General features: G+C 35.2%; 2 protein-coding genes, 1 long non-coding RNA gene and 1 pseudogene across 5 annotated transcripts; 2 read left to right on the top strand and 2 right to left on the bottom strand.

The window, feature by feature from the left end:
* Positions 1–883: 883 nt before the first annotated feature.
* Positions 884–2,714, bottom strand: LOC114750250 (fe(2+) transport protein 1-like; annotated as a pseudogene).
* Positions 2,715–5,909: 3,195 nt separating this feature from the next.
* Positions 5,910–8,620, top strand: LOC114750248 (protein PHYLLO, chloroplastic-like). Its single transcript, XM_028938821.1, has 7 exons — positions 5,910–6,123; positions 6,214–6,423; positions 6,533–6,750; positions 7,189–7,306; positions 7,430–7,546; positions 7,745–7,846; positions 8,360–8,620. The coding sequence occupies exons 1-7, from the start codon at positions 5,956–5,958 to the stop codon at positions 8,618–8,620; spliced, it is 1,194 nt and encodes a 397-aa protein (XP_028794654.1). The 5' UTR covers positions 5,910–5,955.
* Positions 8,621–8,869: 249 nt separating this feature from the next.
* Positions 8,870–22,713, top strand: LOC114750249 (protein PHYLLO, chloroplastic). 3 transcript variants are annotated; one of them, XM_028938822.1, is made up of 22 exons: positions 8,870–8,947; positions 9,041–9,109; positions 9,738–9,842; positions 9,919–10,113; positions 10,368–10,466; positions 11,071–11,637; positions 11,796–12,020; positions 13,332–13,634; positions 15,630–15,697; positions 15,972–16,130; positions 16,221–16,346; positions 16,435–16,566; positions 16,655–16,772; positions 16,924–17,079; positions 17,778–18,020; positions 18,137–18,304; positions 18,429–18,572; positions 19,756–20,217; positions 21,408–21,701; positions 21,774–21,931; positions 22,041–22,148; positions 22,375–22,713. In XM_028938822.1, exons 1-22 carry the CDS (start codon positions 8,933–8,935, stop codon positions 22,619–22,621), a joined length of 4,161 nt encoding a protein of 1,386 aa, XP_028794655.1. In that variant the 5' UTR covers positions 8,870–8,932; the 3' UTR covers positions 22,622–22,713. The 3 variants fall into 3 exon arrangements, with proteins under 3 accessions (XP_028794655.1, XP_028794656.1, XP_028794657.1); XM_028938823.1 differs by having other exon boundaries at positions 8,892–8,930; positions 21,774–21,907; XM_028938824.1 differs by lacking the exon at positions 9,738–9,842 and having other exon boundaries at positions 8,892–8,930.
* Positions 16,887–23,456, bottom strand: LOC114750256 (uncharacterized). The gene is made up of 4 exons (XR_003740637.1): positions 23,384–23,456; positions 20,519–20,521; positions 17,545–17,550; positions 16,887–16,899 (listed from the first exon to the last, which is right to left on the bottom strand). It is a non-coding gene; the product is annotated as an uncharacterized LOC114750256 (long non-coding RNA).
* Positions 23,457–24,771: the final 1,315 nt, after the last annotated feature.

Genomic DNA, 24,771 nt, shown 5'->3' with positions numbered 1-24,771 from the left:
TGAACAAAATAATTTGGAATTCTTTGAAAGACCCTTCGGATCAAAATCATATAAAAACAAATAATTTCATGCCATCTTCTGTTAACGTAAATTTGAATTTGGCCGAGTGGTCGAATTATGACTTCATGTAATTAAATTGGGAAAAGATATGCTTGCCAAAAAAAAAAAAAAAAGGTGGCCTCAAGACTAAAAAAAAAGGGATGTTTGTCAAGAGACAGTAATTTCTAAGCAGACTTGGGACCTTGGGTACAAAGCAAATAATCTTTGAGTGAAACAGACAAAAGGGGGCGTATTTAAAAGGTGAAATTTTTGAACTTATACGGCTTCTATGAGGGGGGGGGGGGGGACTTCATAGAGTAAAAGTGAGAACAGAATATAAATGCTTGATCTTCATAGTCTGTGAATGATTTGAATTATTTTTCTATGTGGACATGGCAATGAGTGTGTGGAACATTTGTATTTTCAATATCAATGACTACAGATCTATTAAAGAAACTTTGAAGTTGGATTTGAATTTACTTGCGTTCCAAGGCAATTTAATAGGTGGGGAAATAGGTTATCCAAATGAAATCTTGTATGGGCTTTGTTATTTTGTACTCTATCTTATCTTTAATACAAAGCCACTTCTTTCAGTTAGCATACGTGTTATAATAACTTAAGACAAATAATTTCTATTTTATAAGTATGCCATTTTTTCTTTCAAAATATTATGTGCATGGAGAGAACCAAAAGTAAAGTCTCTAAAAATATGGCCGTTGATCTTTTTTCTTTCCCAAAGCTGGCCTCACATGGGGCTTTTTTCCACAATGTGCCATATTTCTTTTGGATAGCAAAAAGAATGTGGCCATTTTGGGGGGGGGGGGAGGGGAACACTGGCCACGCCCTAAGCCCATTTTGCCATCAATGACATTCCTCCGGCACCTAACAAAACGGCAACATACGAACAAATCTGGAGCTTCATGTTCTGTTGAAGCTTAGGCCCCATAAAGTCAGACGCCAATAGTTCCACAAGTGCCATATAATTCAGAAGCCCCGCAGATATAGCATTTAGAATGCCCTCCACTATCAGGGAAGTTGGGCTGGTATCACTGTACACACTTGATAGCCCAATTCCCAAAGCAATCCCAAATGGGGTTGTCACAGAAAAGAAGAAAACCAATATGCCCTTTATCTTGTATCCATATTCAGCCTGTAACAACACAGAATATAATACACTGTTAATCCCAGTAACTAGAACTAGATCAGAGATGCTCTGTTTTTTATTTTGTGAAATACAAGGGAAGCGGCAACAGCCAATAAAGAATCTTAAGGGGCATCTGAGGACATTATGCCCAAATTGAAAATTACAGTCCTTAAAGTTTTCTACTGGATGGTGGAGGTTTTGTCAGGGTAACAAATTCCACGTCAATATCATGTGCTGTTGAGTGAGCAAGCCAGTTCGAGGAAGTGATGATTTCTACAACTAAGTTCATATTTAATTTGCCAAACTGCACATAATCATCCTTTGCATATCTTCTATAATGTTAAATAGCAAGTGTTATAGCTCAAAGAGCTGGTGATTTTCCCCCACTCAAATTCTCCCATTCAGAAGTAAACAGTTAATATACTTGCAGTGACAAAAATCAAAATTCCTCCCTGCTGAATGGCCATTTAATGAGTTGATCATTGGATAAAAATGTTGCTATTAATGAAGTCTTTTGAGTTGAATTTCTGCTCGCGTCTCTAACATGCCACTGGCTCATGTGTGTTGAATTGTTAGGGAATATATGAACCGGATAGATCACCTGCAGTATGCAGCCACCCAAGCCCATTCCCTCAAACAGTTGGTGGAAGCAGAGTGCAGCAATGAGAGGCCTGATTGTGCATGGGTTTTCTGAAGCTCCCATTGATAATCCAATCACCACTGAGTGCACCACAATTCCTAGTTCCAACACCTACATTTATCATTACATTCAATATAGTTTATTAATTTGGTGTTTTGGGAATTAAACGGCAGATGAAATTCAATCAAGATGAACAAACCCAGAAGCGGGAACTGGAATTTCCGTCTATGGAAAGCCCAGAGGCTTAAATAATTTATCAACATACAGCAATAGATTCATGTAACTCACCTGAGCTACAACACGGTACTTCAATAACTGTTCTTGCCCCTCAATGATCTTTAAAGTTTCTTTTCCGCATTGTCCGTGACCAATGTCAAATTCTTCTGATTCATTGGCTTTATTTCCCCCGACATTTCTGATTCACCAGCTTTCATTAGACATCTTCTTCTTGAAGTAGCCGATCGAGAATGAATCCACCATGAGAGTGAAAATCGCGGCCAGCATTGCCACAAATGTAGTGAACGGGAACTTATGCCAAGGGTTTTCCGGCAAACACTCAGATCTCAAATCATCAAACGAGTCCGGCAAAACATGCATGTAACCAGTCGCCAGAATAACGCCGGAAGCAAAAGCCTTCACCAGAAGAAACAAATTCCGGTCGGGCTTGAGCGCCGGGACGAAACGTGAGAAAATTGGGAGACACACGCCAATCATGCTAGCGATCAATATGGAACATATCGCTATAAGCTTGAACTTCAACGCTTGCTTTTTGTCATGGCATGTTCCTTCATATTTCGACTCGCACGTAGCAACACTCGACGACACTGTGGAGAAGAGAACAAGGAAGAAGACGATGGTGAGTAATAACTGTGAAGCCATAATAACTTTCTCTGTTAGTTTTTCTTTTTTCCTATTGCGTGACGGCAATTCAGTTATGGGATTTTATAGCAAATCTGGTATTACCAGTCACCACCATCTCCGAATCTTTGAAGACGAAGAAAATTTGAAAAATTCCTATATTCCTATTTTACCCTTGAGGTAATTGGGTTTCAAAACGTGGTAATGTGGTAATTTTTGTGTGATTTAGAGGTAGTTTTGGAATTAGGGCCTGATGGAAGAAAGCTTGCGCTTGGCGTGTGTAAGTTGTGCTTTACATAACCTTTGACTTTGATTTCTTGCCATGGCATAAGTTTTACACTCGTCTAATTGGCTAAGAGTTTGTTGATGTGGCATTTTATTCCAACGTATTTTATTTATACAGCATTTAATTAATTAAATAATATTCTGCATGACTCATCTTAGATTTTAAATTTTTACTTCGAAACTTACATCAAGTTTATTATATTTATTGTGTTAAGTTTGTCTATCACATATGATCATGTATCCAGTTTTTAAAATATTATTCTTCCAGTCTTTAATACAGGGCCTAATTGTTAGGTTAATTTTGGTCTTATATATATGACCTATTTCTCACATCTATCAATTTTTCTCAAATTACCCCTATAGATACTCTCTCAACTATAATCAAATAAGTGAAGGAGGAACGATATTAAGAAAGATGGTTATTTTGTTTTAGAAAAAACATGTCATGTTTCTTATAATTAACTAACTTACCTAACTTCCTTAACCTAATCAAATTAGTTAAATAGGTCTTATATTAAGAACCAGAGGAGTAGTATTTAATACTACATTCAGTCTCTAACATAAGAACTAGTTGACTAATTTGAAAAGATTAAAGAAGTCAGTTAAATTAGTTATTTGTTATTAATAGGTGTTGTCTTTCCTAGAATACCTTACTAATCATGTATCTTAACTAGAATTACCATTTGATAAAACATTTAATATGTGCAACTACTACAAGGATTATTTTGGAAAAATGAATAAATATAAAAGATAAGGTGGATTATGACCTTATATTTAGGACAAAATTGAAAGTCAAACAAGCACTTATAATAAAAAAATAGAGGTAGTAGCATTTAATTACATATCCAAATGAAAAAAAAAAAAAACATAACCATGTGACTGAACAAACAGCTTAACATAATGGATATAAGGAAATTTATCTAATTTTTTCTCTCTTGTAAATATATCAATCTGTTATTTCACTATATTTGAATAATTGCATTATATCATTACGTAATTTGAACATGTAATGTTTATTTTTTTTCCCTCTTAATTGAAATTCACCAAACATTTTTGTATAATCTTTTTTTATATCACAAATGTATTTCTTATGTGGCAATAATATTTGACAAATTTTGATTCATCGCATTATAAAGGACTAATCATTTTTATTAGACCCAATTTTTATTGGTATGCTTAGGAAACTAGTGGTGAGTGGTAATATTTTGGGTATCACTTATGCGCTCTAGAAAGTGGCCTTATTGCCCTTCCCCCAGAGCCTCGCCTCGCTTCACGTTTTGGTGGAGCTCAGGCCCCATGAAGTCAGGGCCAGATAATTCGGAAGCCTTGTAGATACATCATTTATAATGCCTTCCACAATCAGAAGTTGGGATGGTTTCACTATACAAATTTGATCGCCCAATTCCTAGAGCAATTCCAAAGGCGGTTGGATTCTACTGTGCATTTAATCACAACAATTAACTAGATCAAGTAAAGTGCAATGCCCATTTCCCTTTTTTTAATAAAAAAATTTAGGTGAGCTCAGTTATAGGGACTCACTAGGATAGGACTTGCCTCTAGGCTGAATAGCATTTACAGAAATACTTATAAATTAATTATCAATAAAATTTTCACATGGATAACGGGATTCAAATTTGTGAACTGGTAGGTTATAAACCAATTCCTTACTAATTAAACGAACTTTTATTTCTTCAAAGATATGATGGAATCAAAGTGCACATGAGAGCCTGGTTGGGATGGAGTAAGCAAATGGCATATTGGCCTAGTAAATGTTCATTTGCCAGCCAGTTGTTATTATTTGGTATGTTATTATAATTATTTATTGTGAAACTTGTATTTTGTGAAAATTGTGGTCACTTACTCAAATGATGTGGTTATTCATTATTCAATCGTTGTTATTTGTTACGCTGTTATAATCATTCACGATAAAATTTATGTTTGGGAAAAAAGTGATCATTGGCTTAGAAGATGTGGTCATTTATTAGTTAACTGTTGTTACTTGCTATGCTATTATAGTTATTTATGATTAAGCTTGTCCTGGTATGATTCTTCTCTAGTTAATTGTTGCTATTATAGTTGTCTTATTGTTTCATACATCTCAAAGTTGGATAGTTATCTTTTATATATAAATATATACTCCCTCATGTCCTAACTATAAGAACTAGTTGACTAATTTGAGGAGATTAAGAAAATAAGTTAAGTTGATTATTTGTAATAAATATATACCGTGTTTCTTAAAATATCCTTACTTACTAAGTTGATTGGCTAGAACTATTATTATTAGAAAGACCACCTTGAGAAAAAAAATACATAAATATGAGAGACAAAGTGAATTGTGGTTTTATAATTGGACCAAAATAAAAGTCAAACAAAATCTTATATTAAGAATCGAAGGTAGTATTATTTATTTTGCCCTATTTTATCCACAAGCTTTAGTAGTTCAATGATTGTATGTCTTTTTAGAGCTTGAAATTTGGTGATTTTGGAATACCGAAACTTTTGATAATTTCACATGTACGATTTTCACAATGACGACTTTTATCTTAATTAATTTTTTTGTAAATTGAAGATAGAATAAAAGTCAAATAATGTAATATGATTTATATTTAAGTAAATTAAACTTTTGTAAAAAAATTCAATTTAAAACTTGTTTGGATAATATATGAAAATTTTATATTAGAAAGTTCAAATTAAAACAAGAAGAAGCTAATTTTCCCCCCAATTTTTAAGCCATTTTCACCCAAGGCAATGTAATTTTGGATCTAAACTGACTCCATGAGCGTGGGATAGGTCATAGGTGAGCCAAACTTATTGCCCCATGCAATTCTTGAATATAAATAGCATCAAGTTCGCGGGTCACTCTGTCTGCGCTGACCTTATCCATGGCTCACTCGTCGTGTCGTCTTACCGAACTCCCACGCTCTGTACATTCAGATAGCAGCGTTCCTTATTGCACATTCCTTCTTTTCCTTGTTCTCATCTTATCGAGATGAGGTATCGCGCATTGTCATTTGGTAATGGTTTCTCATCAGTAACTACGTTCTCGAAGCGCACCAGAATCTCATTTGCGGATTCAAGTTCTTCGACAACGGCTATAGTATTTCTGAGGAGAAATTCTAGCTCTTTCAAGCTTCTTTGCCGAAAACGAACTTATGAGGTGCTATTGATATTTATTCTTCTCTCTGTTCATGTGTACTTGCAGTCTTTTTGGCTTCTCTTTTTATTGCCGAGTTTTCTGTATGTGTAGTTTGTGGAAGGGGTGAAGTTCGACGGCCCGATGATCTGTATGGATGACATTGTAAACAATGGGGATATTGATTTGGTTTTTGAGAATTGCATTACGCGAACATTGTCTCCGGCATTGACATTGGAGGAGGGACTTGAAAGAATTAAGGAGGCTGTGCAAACGTTAAGGTTGGATCCTCCTTGTTGCTCTAGTGGATTCCTTAGGTTTCAGGTATGGTTAACTAGTTCCTCTGTGTCTTTAGATTCTGTTTTCCAATGGTGGCTGTTTAGTTGCAGTGACGCAACGTTTTAAATCACGCTATATGGATGTGAATTTTCAGGTGGCCGTGCCTCCAGGTCCTAAGGCTTTAAGTTGGTTTTGTTGTCAGCCAGAGTCATCTGGAGTTTTTCCTCAAATATATCTTTCCAAGAACTCAGACAATCCAACGTGTAAGTCGCTGCATGTGAATGGTCGCCGTGGAGTTTTTGGAATTGGTGCTGCCGCTGCTTTTACTGGTTATTCTTCTCTCAACACGGGAACGCAAAGCTTGTTCAAAAGGTTAAAGAAATCCAAACTCTTCTCTTCTTTTGGTTGTAGATTCTATTTTTCAATGAATCATGGGAGCACTTTGAGCATGTATGTTTGGAATATGAAGACATTGATCTGATCAGCAAGCCTGTGGCTTCAAGAAGGGTGGGGATATACGGAATGTTTTTATAAGTTTAAAAGAATCGCACAGAAAATCCCAACTTGTTGGCGGTTAATTTCTTTGCATATAAGCTTGAGTATAGATGACAAGTACAGGTTTTGTTCTACCTGGCTTTTAACTTAGTTTGAAAATCTCTATGTGAAGAGGCTACCGTCTTTCCGTTTTCTTTTTTCAGCATTCATTTGTGAAGGAACTTCATTTACATGCAAATAATAGGGACGATTTCCTGTTAAACTGGGTTTTGACTTCTTATGAAGTGACTGAATAATGTACTCAATTACCTGTAGATATATTTCCAGTGATTCAACCCTGATAGTGGCTTATGGCTTTATGGATATTAATTTCAATCAAGATTCAGATTCCGTGAATCATGAAGATGGTTCTTTTTTCTTCTTTGTCCCCCAGGTGAATTTATTGTCAGTGAAATAGGCATCAGTTGAAATTATATGTTATTAATTATTTGTCCTGATTGCATTCTTAACATTCCTATATTCACTAGCTATTAAACAGTAACTGCTGTTATTACAGATTGAGTTGGATGAGCAGGATGTGGCTTCCGTTTTGACATCAACACTTGCATGGGATGACTCTTCCCTCTCCACATTCAAAGAAGCCCTTCACTACCTTGAAATTTCCCTTAACCAGGTATTTAGCTTGCCTTTGTCATATCTTTGCAGGTTTTTGTTTTAGTTATGTTTTAAAGAATGTCAAGACTCTAGTCTAGACCATGTTGCTATCAATATGAAGTTTTAAACTACAATTTGGGTTTATCTTTCAGTGCCTTTAATTTTTCTTCATTTTTATGTCTCAACTCTCATTGGTGATATATCTTTTTTTGTGAAGTTATCTCGTCATATCTGTCCCACTACTGACACATGGCAGTCCGACTGTACAACATCTGCACTTAGAAAATTCAGTTTGGTGGAAAACAGATCTATTCCGAGGGTATTGTTTCTTTCTTTCCTGAAAGAATGAACTCTTATTATTTGAAGTGCAATGTTTGGCAGTTATGCTTATAATTTATTCTTGCTTTTCTTTTGCATTGCTTATTCCGTGGCCTTGCTAATGCACAGCACATCGTTTCTTTTTCCAGAAAATAGTTGTACTTTCCCTTGTGTCTGAATCTTGCTTAGTATGAGGTGTGGCGGCTGCATGGCAGTGATGTGTATAACATGATGATGGAATGCAGTTGGATTAATCTGTCCCCCCCCCCCCCCCAATTTCTTTCTTTTACTTGGGGCATGTGCATTCTCTTATTTTTGAAGTTTACTTGGGTGTTAATCTTCCTTCATCCATGGTTTTGCCATGTCATTTTGGTTGTTTTCTCTGCATAATGCTCCTGTTTCTAGCATTTGTATATTGGATAGTTCTAATTTTTTCTGAGACTCTTTCTTAGAATAACAATGACAGTGATAAACTTCTGTTGGTCCTTTAAACGTCTGTTTTATGCTCAATCAGAGCTGTTTCAAGCTAGTTGGTTTCCAAATACGTAAAGGAAAGACATCAGAACTCACCCAAATGGGTGGATGTTTCGCCTTTTTCTCCTTGATCATTGAATCTGGGCATGATTTAGACGGGTTCTTTGCTTTTAAGACACCTGTTTCTTCATTATTTCAAATTTTAGGATCCGATTTTTTCCCTATTGCTAATTGTGTTAGGGATATTAAGGGTCCTGAAAGGTCAAGACTGGCAATTGGGTGGTCAGTGGTGCATATATAGGATTAATATTAATGAACTGCAGCCATGTTAGAGTACATGGTATCACTTCCTTCAGCTAACTTGGGTTGATCTTGGGCAATATTTGGATCCAATTTTCTATCTTCTTTTACCTGTAATGTTTTGATGAGCATTTTATCTGATATCTATTTTTTTTTTACTTGTAAAATTTCTTCTGCGAAAGTTATTTTATCCGAGTGCCTATATCTATTGATTGTTTGTTGCTCTTTTTCTGGTTGACATTATTTGCTAGGTATACTTGAACTCTATTGCACCGGGAGGAAGGGGAAGCATGGCTGACATCATGGAACTGGTATGCCCTTTTTCCTGGTAAATTTTTTGTCTTCTATTTTTTCACTGATTCTGGTTTACTTACATTCTGTAGTTCTCTTCATAGTTGAACTGTTCTTTTTCTCTTTTCAGAAAGAGTCTCCATCTTCAACCCAATTCTGTTTCAGGCTCTCACCAATTGTTGCTTTTGCCACTAACATGGTATGTAATTATGTATTCTTGTGTTGGCTTACTCATAAAAAAGCATAGATTGAGTAAAGGTAACTTAAGTGGGTTGGTTTTCGGTTTCCCCACCTCAATGACTGGCCTTTTGGAAAGGTCCAATTACATTTGGGTGCCCAACACATTGCCATTTTATAGTTTGAAAAGAACTAAACGACATGCCATAGTCAAACCTAATAGGCCAATACGATGTTTGCAATCTTTAGCTGCAATAGTAAACTGTTAACAATTTGTTGAGCTCCCAACTTTGCCTAACCTCATAGCCAGATTGTCGCTGCATCTTACTGGGATACGTATCACATATATCATATGTGATTCAGTAATGATAGCTGTTCACGATTTTGAATCTATTTAGACATGTGCAGCGTGGTATGTTTTGATTTATCTGTGTCTGTACAGCTGTACTTACTAAAATTTGGCAATTTGCTGTACTGCACTAGTGCAAATAGTTTGACTCTTCATATTGTTGGTGGGCTAATGATAACATATCAACTTTAAAGTTTATAGGTTATCTTATTACAAAATGCATAGGTGATTTAGTTTAAGAATGCTTCAAGGATCAAACTTGGCTAAAGATTGTTCAGGTTGTGTCTCTTTCTACTATCAGCTAGATCAAGCAAATAAATTGTTTTACTCACCGGAAGAAAGTGCCAATATCAATGCTGTTTGGGCATCACTAATTATTGAAGAATGCTCCCGACTTGGTTTGAGAGTAAGTGATGTGATTAATAACTATGATTCAGTTATAACCATTATGGTGCAACATTCTGACTTGCTTTTTGTTCTAGTATTTTTGTATAGCACCTGGATCAAGGTCTTCCCCTCTTGCTGTTGCTGCATCTAGTCATGCATTAATCACATGTATTTCATGTTTTGATGAACGCTCTCTCGCATTTCACGCTGTTGGATATGGAAGAGGATCTCACATTCCAGCAGTAGTCATAACATCATCAGGGACTGCAGTTTCAAATCTTCTTCCTGCTGTGAGTTTAATCAACTTTTTAGTGATGTTGATTTATGCTAGATGTCGTAATTATTGTAATGACTCAGAATTTATTTGTACCTTTGATTCCATCCATGATCCTTTAAAAAAAAAAAAAATTCTTGAGGAATATGCTATCCATGTTTGTTGAGATTTATATGCAAATTCTGGCCAAAACAAAAATAGATTCAGATGCGAATATTGCCTTTGAATTTTGATTACTCAGAATAATATCAGACTACTAATGACTTGCAGGTTGTGGAGGCTAGTCAAGATTTTGTACCACTTATTTTACTTACAGCTGATCGACCTCCAGAGCTGCAGGAATGTGGAGCAAATCAAGCAATTTATCAGGTAAAAGCTATGGATATTCTTATTTTAGTGTGGCATTTATTGATTTTTTTCCTGGTTTGCTGGATGCTACATGATGAGGATAGCATATCCGCCTTCAATAAATCTGCCTCATGAACTCTCTATTGGACCTGAACGTGGGGCCTTTAAGAAATGCTGATATTTATAAGTCCTACTATATATTATTGTCAAACAAGACCTTGATTGCGGTTTGATGTTGAAAATGGTATGGTTTATGTCATCAGCATTTTATATATTTGTTCGCCTAAAAAGAAAAGACTGCATTTAGTTTATTTACTGTAATATAATATTGAATGACATACCCTTTTGACTTTTACTTCATTCCATTTTAATTTCTTGCTATATTTTGTCATTTTAAAATTGAAGCTTGTTTCTGCAGTCGAAATTCTTGTTTCCAAACATATTTTACTATTGTTGATTTGCTAACAGCCTAACAGAACGTGTAGGTTTGACATTTAAGGTCTTTTTATTTATTTATTTATTTTTAGTTGCACTGACACATAGATTAGTTGCTCTGAACGAGGGAATATCAATATTCATGTTTGTGTTGGTTACTGAAGGTACACATTCTTAAATTTCTTTGCAGGTTAACCATTTTGGTTCTTTTGTGAGGTATTTCTTCAATCTTCCTACTCCCACGGATCAGATTCCAGCAAAGATGGTACTTACTACAGTGGATTCTGCTGTTCACTGGGCTACTTCTACACCACGTGGTCCAGTCCATATTAACTGCCCTTTCAGAGAACCATTGGAAAACAGTCCCAGCGAATGGAAATCAAGCTGTTTGAAAGGCCTAGACTTTTGGATCACTAATGGTGAACCATATACAAAGTACATTCATATGCAGCAGTCTTGTAGATTTAATAATGCAACTGGCCAATTGATTGACATTTTAAATTTGATTCAAAGGGCCAAAAGTGGCCTTCTTGTCATTGGTGCCATCCATACGGAGGATGAGATATGGGCTGCTCTTCATTTGGTTAAACACCTCATGTGGCCTGTTGTGACAGATATCCTTTCTGGACTGCGGTTAAGGAAGCATTTCACTTCTTTTCCTGATATTGAAGGAAACTTTATATTTGTTGATCATCTTGATCATGCTCTGTTCTCCAAGTCTGTCAGAGAATGGTTAGAGATTGATATGGTTATTCAGGTACGTTGGATTAATGAAGTTCTTTCTTTTTCTTTCTAGGTATTCACATATCTTCTTTAATTCTTTCAATGGGTGCTTTTCTGCACATATATATTGGTTCTCATGATTATTCTTGTCTACTTGTCTTCCATGACCCTCCTTTTTTGTACTTGAAACAGATTGGAAGTAGAATAACTAGCAAACGAATCTGTCAGATGCTTGATGAATGTGTCCCCTTTTCATACATTATGGTTGACAAGAACCCAAACCGTCAGGATCCTTCACATATTGTGACTCATCGTGTACAAAGTTCCATTGTTGGCTTTGTGGATTTTTTACTAAAGGCTAGAGTTCCTCATTCAAGGAGCAAGTTGGCCACTTCCTTACAAGTTTTGAGTAAGATGGTACTAATTCCCAAAAATGACGGTTTAGAGTTTTTGTTATGATGATGATATTTTTTAAAAATCCACATGGATGTGTTTTGGCAGTAGCCTTTCCATAGGAGCTTAATATGGTTTCAAATTATATTATGGTGTGAATTTCAGCAGTCAAAATGTTGTCTAGTTTATATTTGACCGTGAAGAATTGTATTCTATTATGTAATGAGTATCTTTGTGTGTATCTACAAGCAATTAGAACATTTATTTATAGGGCAAGAGCTTTAGGATATTTGAAATAGTCTCTTTTGGGTACAAGTTACTTAAAATATTATCCTTGAAATTCCCAAAGAAAATTTAGGAATTTAACACTTCCCCTTAAGTTGGGCAGTGAACGTCAAATGTTTCTAGCTTGGATAAGTGAACATCAAATTGGAGTTTGAATGACATTGGTCAAAATATCAATTTTCTGGGATTGTCTAGGTGTGTAAATTAGCTCAGTGATTTTAATTTCATATTTCTTTCTTGATAAAATATCGATCAATTTCAATATGCTTGGTTTGTCATTATAGATTGGGTTCTATATAATGCCATTTTTATTGCTTCTTTTCAATGAACACCCCCCCCAAAAAAAAAATTTTTTTCTTGATAAAATGCCAATCAATTTCGATGTTTTGCTTTGTCACGATAGACCAGCTTCTTTACAATCTCTATTTGTGCTTGATGGTCACATAATAACTTCATGGATGCTAAAGTCCAGAGTTTAAGTTCCCCTAACCATATACCCTTACCTTCACAAATTTAACAGTCCACGTATCTAAATTCAGCTCCAGTGCTATTTTGGCTTGTCATAGTTTGTCAAGATTTGATACATCCCACTGTTAACTAGAGTGGAATTTCCCTTCGTTTGCGTTGAGAATCATAGATACTGTTGCACCCGTCTTCTTATGTCTATAGGGTGTGACCAAGCTAAATCTCATCATTAATAGTGCGATTGGTGACAATTAAGTCCTCAATTATGTCAACAGTGATTTGAATCCCCTGGAATTTGGATTTAGTGAGAGGCGTTAAGAGACCATGTATTGAGTTTTAATCACATGTTAAGCTTGTCAAATTAAAATTTCATGATTACACAAGTTGGAGTCGTAAATGGCTGAAAAGCTTTAAAAAATTTCTGTGTTTCCTTTTTGAAGTTTCCAATCAGTAATTCTAGACTTAATTGTTTGGTAATCTTAAATTTGACGTCCTTTTCAGTCTAACTATTGGTCTGAATTATTATTCAGTCTCCTGTTTTTTGTCTCTGCTCTCTGATTTCTCTAACAACTTCTTAATTGTTAGGTTGAATGGGAAATACAGTTTCAAATATGTATTGAGTGTTCGCTGACAGAACCTCATGTTGCTCATGTAATGTCCAATGCTCTTTCCTCTGAATCTGCTCTCTTTCTTGGGAACAGCATGCCAATACGTGATGCAGATATGTATGGGCATAGTAAGTTGATATGCAGTGAAAGTGTTACGTCTCTCATGTTAAATTCAGACATACCATTTAGCTGGATAAGGGTGGCTGGCAATAGAGGGGCTAGTGGTATTGATGGACTACTTAGCACGGCCATTGGCTTTGCTGTAGGATGCAACAAAAAGGTATATTCCCTCCAAAAATATATTTAACTTTGTTTCGAGGACTGTTCTTTCAGCGCTTAAACTCTGTCTTTTCATGGGGCGTAACATCTCATGTTTATGAAAATAGTGATTGATGTTTTTGTCCTGTGCTTCATTTCATCGTAAAGTCATTTGCAGAGTGCGCCTCTGTTAGCTTTATTTGATAGCTAAAAACGGAGTACAAAAGTTCTTAATATACAGTCACCTAACCCTTATCCTTGGATCTTAGATATCAAATCTTTTACTAATTCCTAATATCCTAGATTTATTTTCCAACATATAATAACATTAACAGAAGATATAATATCTAAAACTAACCTAGGATATGCATAATTGGTAAAAATAATAAATAATAAATATATTAAATATTTTTCTTTTCCCTTAATCAGCGCCTCTCAATTTGATGGTTTATTTTGGTGATATGTATCATGGACTGAAAGCAATGAGATTTTGAAATAGTAACCTTAATAGGATTCCTTATTTCTAGTCCCTTCTCAACCAATCCCTGGCATCTCTTTTGGCTTAGAAAGGTGCTGCTATCAGTGGCAACAACCAATCAATGCCTAGTGCACCACAGCAAATTCCTGCATATCAGCTACAAAAGGGGGAAATGATTAGTTAGAAACAGTTAGGTTACCTACAATATTTAATTTCTAACACATCTTACAGAGTGAATAACGGTGACAGGTCCATAAATTACATTTCCAATGGAGTAAAGTTCACACAACATCGTTCGATACTTTGTCAACATTATATGATACCAGAACAAGCATATGTGGCATTCCATGATGGGGTCTTTTCTAATTGGATTGAAGTCAATAATGGAGCTTTTGAAAATTTGCTTTTGGTCGCTATGTATCCAACTTGATAGATGCAGAAGCGTGTGGTTTCTCCACAGCGTGTAGGTCTAGTGGAGAATTACACACTAAGGAAACGGGGCAAAACACACTGCCCTACGTGTTCGAGGGGCACAAGTACTCTTCTCGTTGACTGTCAGATTTTCCACACCCCCTTCAACACTTTCCTCATACGATATACTCGCTTTTCTCTCCTTCTAACCATCCACCTGGAAATCCCAAGAATATCCCTCTCATATGGCTTGTGCTAACTCACAGATTGGGCCTCTTCCTATAATAGGTGAACTTGAGCAGCCCACGCTCAACACAATAATTAAGGGGCTAAATCACTAAGTTGAAAGAATTAATTTCCAGAAGACCACATTGTGTTTCCACCTATTTCTCAGGGACCAAAATAAGACTTCCTTGTACTATTTTTGTTTTGGTTTGTCGAAGGCAAAATGTTTGGTGGATAAATTTAAGCTTGCAACTTTTCATTCCCCAGATATATCTACAATATATATTGATGTAATTTATGGTTAAAGCTTAAATATACATGTAACTTCTCTGTACAAATACCATGTCCTGTGTTATTGTGACATCATAAAAAACTTACCTGTTATTGGTGGAAATACTCATTTGAATGGTTAGCCTATATTATTTCAGTTCATGATTTGAGGTTCCTCCTCATGATTCTATAAACTGTCCCATTGATAAAGCTTCTTAGTTGTGTTGAAAACCTGCAGAGCGGTCATCATTTTAATCAAATTTTTCCTCATGTTACTCCAGTCATGTTTTCCCCCCTTGGAGGGAGATTCTTCAGAATACCTGAACAAATATGTTTTATCTTGTTTATAAATATTCTGAGTCTGATTTGTGCTTAATGCCTTGAAGTCAAAATGCCAGTTAGCAGTCAAGGCTTGTGTATACCAAGTGTTCAGAAAATCCATGTGTTTTTGTGTGTATGTTATATATCCGCCATTATGACTCCAAAAGGATCTAATTCCTACAATGTTCACTGCTGTCTATTTGTATATTGGAAAGATTTGTAACATTCCCCATTCACAAGAATATTTTCATCAAACAATAATCACCAGTTCTTTCTCTTTGCATTGTTATGCTATATTCATAATTTCGTTAGGTGTTTTGCGTGATTGGAGATGTTTCTTTTCTCCACGACACAAATAGTCTGGCAATTTTGAATCAGAGGTATGAGCTCATGTACAAATTTCATTTTTAATAGTGTATGTACATTCCTAACACTGTTGATAAAAATCTGAAAGCATTCTTATTATTCTGACGAAGGTGCAGTCTGATCCTTAATGGTTTATGGATCATGTATTAAATGTCATTTAGGAGTATATGCTTGATTACTTCACTACAAGGTTTCCTGTAATCTATTGATGTACTTACTGTTAAGCTATATTTTATGATGACCTTTCACATGTATGTGTGTTGATATTCTCAATGTTTCCATGTTCAGTAAATTAAGGGAACCGATGACAATACTTGTGTTAAACAATCATGGAGGTGGAATTTTCAGTTTTCTTCCTCTGGCAAATAAAACTGAACCCAGTATACTGCATCAGTATTTTCACACCTCTCATAACATTTCAATTGGAAAGTTATGCTTGGCTCATGGGTAAGAATCTAAACATTTCTTGGAATAAATGTTTTTGTTTTTGTACCTTTTGTCCTGTCTTCATCTGAACTAAAATCAATGTGATTGCAGTATAAAACACTTACATGCCCAGACAAAGGTGGAACTAGAGGATGCTTTATTTGCAGCACAAAATGAAGACAAGGACTGTTTAATTGAAATTGAAAGTTCCATTGATGGCAACGCAAATTTTCACAGGTTTAAGTCCTTCAATTCTTAATTCAGACGTGGTATGAGTTATTTGGATTCTTACCTTACGCCTAATGTATTTCGCATGCTGACTCAGTATTCTAAGAAAGTTTGCCCTCCAGACAGCAGAGAACACAATAAGATTACTCTCAGCTTCTCTTAGCCAAAGCTCTATAAAAGATGAGTTCTTGTACTTCAAGGTGCATAAAATAGAGTGTTCCCAATATAGGTTAGTTGTCTGATTGTACAGTGAGTTAGACATTCTCAATTAAATTATTTTATATTTCTCACGATGTGCTCGCAATTATTTGTGGCAGAATTGCACTATGTGCTCCTCCAACTTCAACATCTCTGGGTCACGATCAGAAAGATTTCTATAGAGGAGGCTTTATCTTATCTCTATTTCTTGAAGATGGAAGTGTGGGTTTTGGTGAGGTTGGTATTTACGTAACATTTTATCATCTTGTGCACCTTTTTTTTACTGATTTAATAATTTTGTCTCTAGATTTTGATGCATGTTCTTCTTTTTCTTTTCTTTTTTTAAAATATATCTAAAAATTTACTCATGTGCCATTGCATCAAGTAGATTGCTCCTCTTGAGATCCACAGGGAAAATCTGGAAGATGCGGAAAATCAACTTAGGTTTCTTATGCATGCCATGAAAGGGGTTAAAATTAGTTGCTTCTTATCTCTACTGAAGGGCTCGTTTTCGCGTTGGATATGGAATGAGTTGGGTATTTTGGTAAGTTGTCTAATCTGTATTGCGTATATAATTAAAGGTATAAAGCTATTCCTGGACCAATTCATAACGGCTTAAACTTTTAGGTGACCTAGGTCCTTGACAATATATAAAACTTCTCACTGCCTCCATTCTCTCCTCAAATCAAAGGGAACTATGGGGAAGTTCCTGAGTGGGGTAGTTATGCTCGAGGACCCTTTAAGCAATAGTACAAAAGGTGGCAAAAGGTCGGGCTGGGCAAATTCTGAATCTAATTGTATTGGCCAGGTCAAACTTGACCTGCATCCACTATAATCTAACTGGAAGCTTCTTGGACTATTTAAACCCTTCCATGATGATAATCCTCTTCAATATTAAATATCAGCAATGACACTGTTGATGTGCCTGTACTTTGTCCATAGTTCATGCTCCTTGTCCTGTTGGCGTTTGTGGGAGAAGGCGTGTTGGATTTATAAGCCACTCCTGGACCTACACCTAACAAGTAAAACCATTTAGTGAACTGGTTCCTGGACAATACAATATCAATTTGTGACATGAACAGGAAAAATGTCTATTATATTATATAGTTTTAAAGGTCTAGCCTTACTCATTTCCCAACGTAAGGAAGTTACTTTTATTGGATGTAGCAATTTTTTTGTTGTTTAAAAATCTCTGGCTTAAGTTGGTTTTTTATGTAACGAAGTCATTGTACTTGGATGCAGCCTTCTTCTATCTTTCCAAGTGTCAGATGTGGTTTGGAAATGGCCATATTGAATGCCATAGCTAATGCAAGAGGATCCAGTTTATTAGACATACTGCATTCCTGGACGAATGAAAAAGACAAATATCAAAGTTCAACGAAAGTTCAGGTTTGTGCTCTACTTGATTCAAATGGATCTCCGGCTGAAGTAGCTAGTGTAGCTGCTGCGCTTGTTGAGGAAGGATACTCAGCAATTAAACTAAAGGTAAGTTAGTCTTGCAATGCTTGTCCGTTTAATATGCTGCAGCTCTTTGCTGCATGCTAAATGGGCTGGTAAGAATTTAGAAGATGAAAGGCCAGTAAGTTGTAATGCTATTACAGGTGGCTCGATGGGGCGACCCTATTCACTCTGCTCTAATTATACAAGAAGTGAGAAAGAAAGTTGGTTACCACATTGACATCCGTGCAGATGCAAACCGAAGATGGAATTATGAAGAAGCCATGGAATTCAGCTCTTTTGTGAAGGATTGTGGCCTGCAGTATATTGAGGTAGACTACAAAAAAATAAGATTCACCATTCAGCTTTTGTTTTTGTTCCTCAACTTCCACTAAATTATTTGTCTATGCATGTTTGGTACTGGATTTCTTCTTCGTGACTAAATCCCTTTTGCAGGAGCCTGTTCAAGATGAAGATGACATTCTCAAGTTCTGCGAAGAAAGTGGCTTACCTGTTGCCCTGGATGAAACAGTAGATAACATTCATGAAAATCATCTGGAAAAGCTAGCGAGGTTTTCTCACCCCAGAATAGTGGCTATTGTGAGTCAATGTGCATTTTCCTTCAACATGTTATATAGTTTGCAGTTCTCATCAAATCAAAATAATAAAATAAAAATCTCTAATTAGATTTTTTTTTTTTTTAATATCTGAGAAATCTAACCTGCATAGATAATTATATATTTAAGGGTGCACTATGTTCTCTAACTTTGATGCAGGTTTCATTTTAGTCCTTTAATTTTTAAAGGGCAGTCAAAAATTTCGTATCACTTAACACAGTTAAATAAGTTAACGGAATATGACAACTTACATGCTCAAAGTTCATCTCATTAAAATTATTATGCATTAATTAATCTAATTATTATAATTAAATATGCTTGTTGTTTACATAATTAATTAATGCTTTAGTATTGAAAAATAAAAATAATTTGATTTATGACATAAAAATAATAACCATAAAATAAATTATTTTTAAAACATTTTAATAAAATGTTTGGAATTGCAACTTTAAAATTAATGAGTTTTATTTATTTAAGCAATGTTGGAAAATTTAACTTAAAAACCTAAAGTATAAGAATTAAAATTGAATTTTTTTATTTTATCAAAAAGAAATTGAATTTTTATTACAATTAAAATATTTTTAACATCTTAAAATAAATATTTACAACGCGCAAATACAACTTATGTATGTCAAGGCTTTGAAAAAATGAAAGTTATTTATTTCAATGCTGTAATTTAGGGTGTCTTATGAAATATGTTTCAAATCAAAACCACTTATCTTAATTCTATAATTTTTAATGTCTTAAAAGCATTTTAGTTGTAATTATTATACTAATTTATAATAGTTAGAATATAATAATACTAATAATATAGCTTTTAAATATGTGAATAATCATTTTCCTTCAACTTATTTAGGGCTGTTAAGAATTAGGAAAATTATGGCCTTATCTTAAAATACTGACATGATTCTTCATAAAATTAAAGTATTAAAGTGAAACTTGCCTCATAGTTAAGAGATCAAAGATACATTTTTTGCCTATGTTTAAATACAGGGAGCAGACCTTCTATTCAAGGTTCTCCCAAAATTTTAAATACTCCCTTAAAAAAGTTCCCCTAAAATGGCATGAGGTGAGAAGTGCGCAGACAATTAGTAATAATACACTGATGATATCATTAATATAAAATGGCTACTCTCTTGTTTATCTTAGATTGGCAATTATTTCAGGTTATCAAGCCAAGCATTGTTGGTGGATTTGAGAATGCAGCATTAATTGCCCAGTGGGCTCGGCAGCTGGGAAAGATGGCTGTTATCAGTGCTGCATTTGAAAGCAGCCTAAGTTTGTCTGCATACGTGCAGTTTTCTTATTATATTGATATGCAAAATGCAAGTAGATTCACAGTGTCACACAATAAGGTGGTCCCGTCTGTAGCTCATGGTCTGGGAACCTATCGTTGGCTTAAGGAAGACATAACAACTAATCCCGTCTTAATAGACCGTAGTCCACACAGTAAGTTTATTGAAGCATCAGTGGCTGATGCTAGACAACTGTTAAAGAATTTTCAAGTCAACCAGAATGTGATCAATAATGTTATAACGGAGGATCAAGTTCATACGTACCAACTGACTGTAGAACTTGACAATGTCTCTTGTCTCTTTCGAGTTCAAGAGATTGGACAAAAGAATGACGTAAGTATAGCAGTTTCCATGCATGTTGCTAATAGCTTTGGTTCAATTTCCTTGAGATATTGAGCATAAAGTAAGTTGTAGCATAGATTCCAACTTTAATCAATGGAACAAGCCAATGCACATGAATAGGTATTATTTCTTTTTTTCACTTTCTATTACGTTCATAAGTTCCCTTGTGCTGCAAGAGCTTAAATTCATAGGAGCAAGCCAAACCATGCGTACTAAATAAAACATGCTAGGTTCCTTGAATGAATGGACTAGTAGTATGGGTATATTTTTTATCTATGCCTTGCGACTTTACTTTCTCACAGGTTGAATGGGATACACATTTCACGTTGTTTGGTGAGTCTGTGGCCTACTGATAGGCCCAATTTCCTAGTTGGTTTGTTGCTAGGATTTATTTCCATTCTTAAGAGGATCACATTGGGGTTATATTTTCAGATTTTGCCTGTTATGATTTTCCTGATTTGTTTTCCAGATTTTTCTCGTTGATTTTCTGATCAAATCAGTTAGCTTTTGTGGCTCCTAATTCTTATTTGTATTTTGTTCAATATGATTGAATATCTGAACAGAGTTTCTGGAAAAATTACATGATATTATTAGAGAACTAGAAAGAAAAAGGTTTTACTGCCATAAAAGATTGTCGGATATGAGGCCTCTGAAATTCAAGAGTACAATGAAGGGAAAAAGGTGAAGGATTTGAGGCCCCTAAGACATAGAGAATGCAAGTTCAAGCACATAGAATTGGATTCAATTGATAACTGAACTCAGAAAGGGTGAATCAAGTCCAGTTACTTTTGAGGGGGAAGTATCGAAGAATGGAACCCACATCTAAAAGTAATAAGAAAAATGAAGAGTATGCAAGCTTATAGTAATCCTAACCAAATAGCTTAAGCCGTTTTAGTAAAATGAACAAGTACAAGCACGCGCCTATACAAAAGTTAATAATGCTAAAATTTCATTGAATATGGGTAACATGCTCTATCTTTGTAGATCAATACAGCCCTTTATGATGTACGTCTTTTTCCTGCTAACTGATTGTATCTTTTCAATTTCTAAAACGTAATTTATGAGATGATTGTTCGATTCTCTTGAAACAAATTAAAACCTAGTAATGGGGACATAGTTTGCCTAAGAGCAAACTTAGATTCTCATGTTGATGCTGATTCAATCGGATTGATGCAATGTAGGATAATGTTATGGTATTTCTTCACGGTTTTCTTGGGACTGGCGATGACTGGATTGCTATCATGAAGGCTATATCAGGATCAGCAAGGTGCATCTCGGTTGATCTTCCTGGTCATGGAAAATCAATAATAAACACTGTAAAAATTCCTGGACAGGAACCGTGCTTATCTCTGGAGATAGTTGCCGGTTTATTACATAATCTAATCGATCATATCACCCCGGCAAAGGTTACTCTCGTTGGGTATTCAATGGGAGCAAGGATTGCATTATACATGGCATTGAAATTTGGTTTCAAGGTGTGGGGTTATATCTGGTGTTTTATTTCTTCAAAAGTTGTTTGCGTGATGATAATTTAAACTTTTATGAAGGCTAAAGGAGCTGTCCTTATATCTGGGAGCCCTGGATTAAATGATAAATTGGCAAGGAAAATTCGTGCCGCTAAAGATGTTTCCAGAGCATGCTCCATGGTTGCACATGGGCTACAACTTTTTCTTGAATCCTGGTATGCAGGAGAGCTGTGGAGAAGGTAACTTGTTTGTTTTGAACATTGGGAATGCTCAGGCATTTTGCTTATCTTATTATACTGCAATCACTGTCCTTTTCTTCAATATTTTGAAATGACATTGTTTGAACAGCTTTCGAAGCCACCCTCATTTCAATCGAATAATTGCAAGCCGCTTACAGCAACACGATGTGCAGAGTCTTGCAAAGATGCTGTCTGGCTTAAGCATAGGGAAGCAACCGTAAGCATATTCATCCTTGGCTGACTATTAATTTAGTTAGCTATGAGCCTATGACAATATTTATCTTGTATTTGATGCTTCAAAGGCGCAATGGAGATGTGTATTACGAGAACCCAATGAGCATATTTTAGTTATGTAGGTTCTGTTCAGTAAAAGTCAACACATATTTGCAAAAAAGTGTCTTTTTCCCCCCTTCCTTACATTTTCTCCTCTTCCTGCTTGACAGTTCGCTGTGGGAAGATTTGAAGAATTGCAGAATGCCTCTTCTGCTCATGTACGGAGAGAAGGATACTAAATTTAAGAAAACTACTGAGGCAATGATCAACACAATGTGCTCAGGGCAGGAAAAATGCAACAATATTCATGAAGTGGTTGAGGTTCCCATCACTGGCCATGCTGTCCATCTGGAGAACCCTCTTTCAATCATTTCTGCCTTGAGACACTTCATGACCAGGTTATCAATGTTGAATTAAGTTGTCAAATTTGGGAAGATCAGAACACCATGTGACGTCTTGTATTATGTACTACAAAGAAGAGTTACTAATGCAAGATAAGCCAAGCTATTCAAAAATTGATGCGTAAACATTTTAGCCAGACTTGCACGTGACAAAATTTATGTTTATAGATGGACTAATTCGTATTGAGGGATTCCTCAAGTATGAATTAGTCAACAAAATTTGACATCAGATGCTTGTGACAAAAGAAAAGGATTTTATTAAAATAAGTTTGTCGGGCTTGCCCAAATATATATACAATACAGAGTTAAATCATGCAAGTGATCAGGATTCCGGGGATGCTGGGGGACGGGGGTGATTGTGCGAAATGGAAAATAGTCGAACTTAGTATTTCAAAGGTTTATCACACACGCGCGCATATTCTAATTTAGAATAAGTTTCAATAATTTCAATTTCATTTCATTGAACTGTCGAGTCTAATTACAATTATTGGAATTTCTCAGCTGTAATTATTTTAACTGGATTTATCTGCAAACATTTTAATTTAGTTATTGTTGCATTTTTATTGTTTTACATTCTTAACATTTTTAAGTATTGTCATAAAAGCTCTAAACACTAAATTTTATTTGTTTAACTTATAAAAATAATATAAATATTAAATTATTTATTATATTAATTATTTTGAATTTATATAAATGCTTACATAAAAACGTCAGCCAGTCACATTCGGTCAATTTGAATGAAAAGGCTAGTCCAGAACATTTAAAACTTGAAAAATACAACCCCGAGGGGTTAGGTCAGCTGGTTGGGACTGTCCTAGTTTAACCACAGGTCTCGAGTTCGAGCTGTGGGAATGCAGCCCTGAGGAGCCAGAGGACGCCGACCGAAAGGTTCCTTGCAAGCCTTCGATCCGGATTAGTCTGGGGACGTTGTCATAGCTGAAAGACGCCTATTTCCCTAGGATACCGGAGGAGAAATCCAAAAAAAAAAAAAACTTGAAAAATACATCCGTCGTGTTCCTCGAAAAGCCCATCAGGAATTGCATCAATAATGTGATTTTCCAACGAAATATAGGAGAGCCAATTTCAGCAAGCGCACCATTGATCTTTTTAATATTTGGAAGATATTGATTGATGTAAACCTTTCTAGCTTCGCCATGGATTCTAAAGATTTGCTCAATATATAATCATCCTTCCCCCCCCCCCCCAATCAAGAATATACAATCAAAGACTAGTCTCTTTTGGGGCATAAAGATCAAACAAGTGGACATTGACTGCTCTCTCGAAAAGGTATTTTTCATACACATAGTTAAATATCGAATGCTCAAGAAATCCAACTATATATGTCTAATGAACTGTGCCAATTAAATGATCTTATTGGTAATGGATTTCTACTTTATGTACAAAGGATACAATGTTGAAAGATGACCCAAGGACCTTCATACAACACTTTCTTGTAGTGACTTTTCCACTGATCATCATTACTGGTAAAACATACCACACGAAATAGTTATTGGGAATACTCCCTTTAGTTTTCGATTCTTTGAAGAGGTAACATCAGCCAAAGTTGCAGTCATCCAAGTTTGACCCAACTTACTGGTTAGGCACACAATTAAACATCTTTGGCTGGCTATGATTGTATCGATCGATAACTATTAATATTTGCTTGGGAGAAAAAATTTAAAGCTTTTTTTTTTATATTTTTGTAGTTGGAAGAAATATACACATCGATTACATTTATTTATTTATTTAATATCGTTCACAGGGAATCATATGAAGAATAATGTATATTTTGTTTACTCTTGTATTTAATTTCTCTCTCTTTCCAAATGCTTCAAATTATACATTTATACCACATCATTTTGCGTCAACTGATTCAGATTCAAACGAAAGTGAAAATTAGTTGAGTAGATTGTTTCTCATTATTATTGGAAAAATGTTGTGTATTACTTTTCCTAAAATACCCTACATTTAGTGAGAGTATTAAAAAAATATTAAAAATTGAAAGTTCATATTCTATAATTTTTTCTTTTGGCAAAAAAAAGTACTGCTAAATTTTACACAAATTTAATTATTTATGGTCTTTACTAGATCCAAAAAGGCCGGGCATCAGATGTCAGAAAGCAAGAAATTTACAAAGCCAGCTAGTTATTAGATTGAAAACTCTGA

This window comes from Neltuma alba, unplaced genomic scaffold (assembly GCF_004799145.2).
Source record: "Neltuma alba isolate B1F8T4 unplaced genomic scaffold, ASM479914v2 tig00006398_pilon, whole genome shotgun sequence".
NCBI classification, from domain to species: domain Eukaryota; kingdom Viridiplantae; phylum Streptophyta; class Magnoliopsida; order Fabales; family Fabaceae; genus Neltuma; species Neltuma alba.
Note: the sequence above shows the minus strand (reverse complement) of the source record. Positions and strands in the feature narration are given on the sequence as shown.